Raw genomic sequence first — 2,653 nt, 5'->3', positions numbered from 1 at the left:
TGCTTGTATGTATTTACATGTGTGTTTGGGTGTTTATAAGTTTTTTTGTGTATGTTTGTATGTGTGTGTTTGTGTGTTTATGTGTTTGTATGTGTATTTGTGTGTGTTTGTGTGTGTGTGTGTGTGTGTGTGTGTGTGTGTGTGTGTATCTGTGCAGGGAAAACTGACAATAACAGAAACAAAACAAACAAAAATCAACCCTCAAACCTAGTTTTTCTTTCTCTTGTGTGTATAAATAGTGAGATTAAACTTGGAACTTTCGTAACACAACACTTGCTAACTTGAGTCATATGATAAATAAATAAATAAATATATTTTGTTGTTGTTTTCTAGATTGAGTATAAAAGGAAAAGTTGACACTGTTCAAGGCCTGTGTGACTAGGTGCCCCGAGGCAATGCCGTGGGCTGCCACCAACAACTCCATTCTTGCAGATGCACTTATAAAATAACTTTATTGGTCAGGTTAGCCGCCAGTCATGCTTGCTTTAGGCTGAGGACTCTTTATAGAGGCACGATGGTGTCCGCATGCAGGTGCCTCCCAAGAGCCCTGGGCAGGGCAGCCTTGCTCCTCGGGTGGCCTCCGTACGTGGCCTCCTGGCTGAAACAGGCTGCTTTGGCTTTTGTGGATTTCAGGTTCTGGAACCCGTGGCACAGTCTAAGCACCCCACCCCACCCTGTCCTTTTCAGAAAAGCTTGCTCCTAAGTGCACAGAGTCAGGGGTCTAAGGCATCTGGGCAGGGACCCACCTCAGGCTAACATCTCACAACTGGTTCTTGCCACTGTTTACCCAGGTGGCTCTTTCCCAGTGAGATCTAGAGAACCTGTTGGTTGTATTTAGGCAACATTACCTTTAAAAGGGAGAAGACAGAGTTGCTCTCAAAGTACAAATCCCAGGCGCCGTGGCGGCTCCACAGTGTGAAAGGGGAGGAAGCCCTGTCTAGTGTAGGTAAGACACGGGCCTGGCCAGGGCTTTTTGCACCCCAGTGAGTATCTCCAGCAGAGCTGGTACCTTAAACTCTGGCTTTAGGGACGAATCAGTTGTTGAGATCATCCCCCTAGTCTGGGTTAGTGGGTAGGTCCATGGCTGGCCAAGTCTGCCTCTGCCAACTGTGTAGCAAACCTTTATACTCGAATCAAAGGACAGGCAGAGGCTCTTTCTCATGTTTCGAAAACCACACTTATCCCTTTGATATTTTGATACTTTGAAGGTGTTCAGATCATGTTGGTCAGATAAAGCCGGTGAGGGGGCTGCCCCTTCAGGTCTGCTATTCTGAGGTGTGACCCTTCCCCTCTTATTATAGATACTGATGATGACCACTCTGCCCTTCCTTCCTCTGATAGATCCTCCATTACAGAGCTGGTTACCCCCTTGTTATCAAGTTATGACTATTGACCTGCTGCTCAATATGGTGAGTTTCAACAGGTGAGGTTGGGTGTGTGTGTGTGTGATGATTTTAGACATCCTTTTAACCTCAGATAATAATATGGCCTTCCTCCACAGTTTGTTGAACCTGAGGGCCTTGGGGTGTGGGTGTTTCCTGACTGCCTAAGACATTAGAAGAGGCCTCAGTGAAAGAGGGCAGAGGGGGTGAGCTGGGCCTGGGAAGAGGTGTATGGGCAAGAGGTGTGTTTTGATGTTTTGAGGAGAAAGGATTCGCAGCCCAGAGCAACTGCAGAATCAGCTGGCCATGCAGCTGAGCACAGTTAAAAAAGTCAGGTTGTCTGGAAATGGCTATATCCTATTATCCAAGCATGTAACCTGTCAGACGAGGTCATAGGGAAGGTTGGGGGATAGTAAGATTTTTGGGGCTAGACTTAATGGACATTTCTTTTACCAACACTTTTGTCCTTTGCAGAAACTGGCCTGGTCCCTGATCCCAACTAACGTTGCCTATTGGAAGGAGACTGAATGAGAACCTGTGGACTTCTGTCACATGCTTGTCCCAGACCATCCAACAAAAGCCAAACCAGACCTTCAAGCCGAATACAGCGGGGTGGCGGGGCATGTGCCGGGAGCCTGGAGCCCGGAGCCCGGAGCCCGGAGCCCGGAGCCCGGAGCCCAAGGCGAAGCCCCTCAGATCTCGATGAGGCTGGCGAGGCGCAGGCAGAGTGGGGCGTCCACGGGCATAGCGCTACGTTTGATCTCGTTTCCATCCAGGCGGAGCACCTGCAGCTTGGAGAAGTTCATGACATCCACCACCGTGCAGAAGCTGCTAATGGAGAACTCTGGTGGGACAAGAAAGGTGGGCGGGTGGGAGAAGCCCAGCTTAGGAATCAGATACAAAATGGGCACAGAGGGCCCCTTTGAATCCGCTGAAATAAAGAATAAAGACTGGGGTGGGGGGAGTGGCATGAAAGCGTTGAGACGGATGGGGATGAGGGCTAAAGTATTCTAGAATTGGAATCAGACGAATTGGCACTGTTGGGGACCGTGCTGGGAACAGAGCAGGTCCTGTGTGAGCTTCCCCAGGTCAACCTCCTACTCCCCTATGTGCTCTGCTCTCCAAATGTCCCCGGTGTCCTTTCCAGGAGGCCTTAGTGCTTCCTGTCTGTGGGCAGCAGGGGGAAGCAGAGGGTAGGTGGAGCTCACAGCGTCTCTGAAGGCTTGGCTGCTTTTGGAAGGATGGCTTTGTCTGATGGCAGCCCACTATAA

At 49.6% G+C, this 2,653-nt stretch overlaps 1 protein-coding gene across 1 annotated transcript in view; it reads right to left on the bottom strand.

Moving 5' to 3' along the window:
- Positions 1-440: 440 nt before the first annotated feature.
- Positions 441-2,653, bottom strand: part of FMOD (fibromodulin) — a 9,982-nt gene continuing 7,769 nt past the window's right edge. Inside the window, exon 3 of the mRNA XM_080918314.1 lies at positions 441-2,226. Within this exon, the coding sequence (XP_080774440.1) occupies positions 2,075-2,226 (152 nt within the window). The 3' untranslated portion in view covers positions 441-2,074. The remainder of the gene's footprint in view (positions 2,227-2,653) is intronic.

The sequence above is a fragment of the Micromys minutus genome (genome assembly GCF_963924665.1).
Source record: "Micromys minutus genome assembly, chromosome: 6".
Taxonomy (NCBI): domain Eukaryota; kingdom Metazoa; phylum Chordata; class Mammalia; order Rodentia; family Muridae; genus Micromys; species Micromys minutus.
Note: the sequence above shows the minus strand (reverse complement) of the source record. Positions and strands in the feature narration are given on the sequence as shown.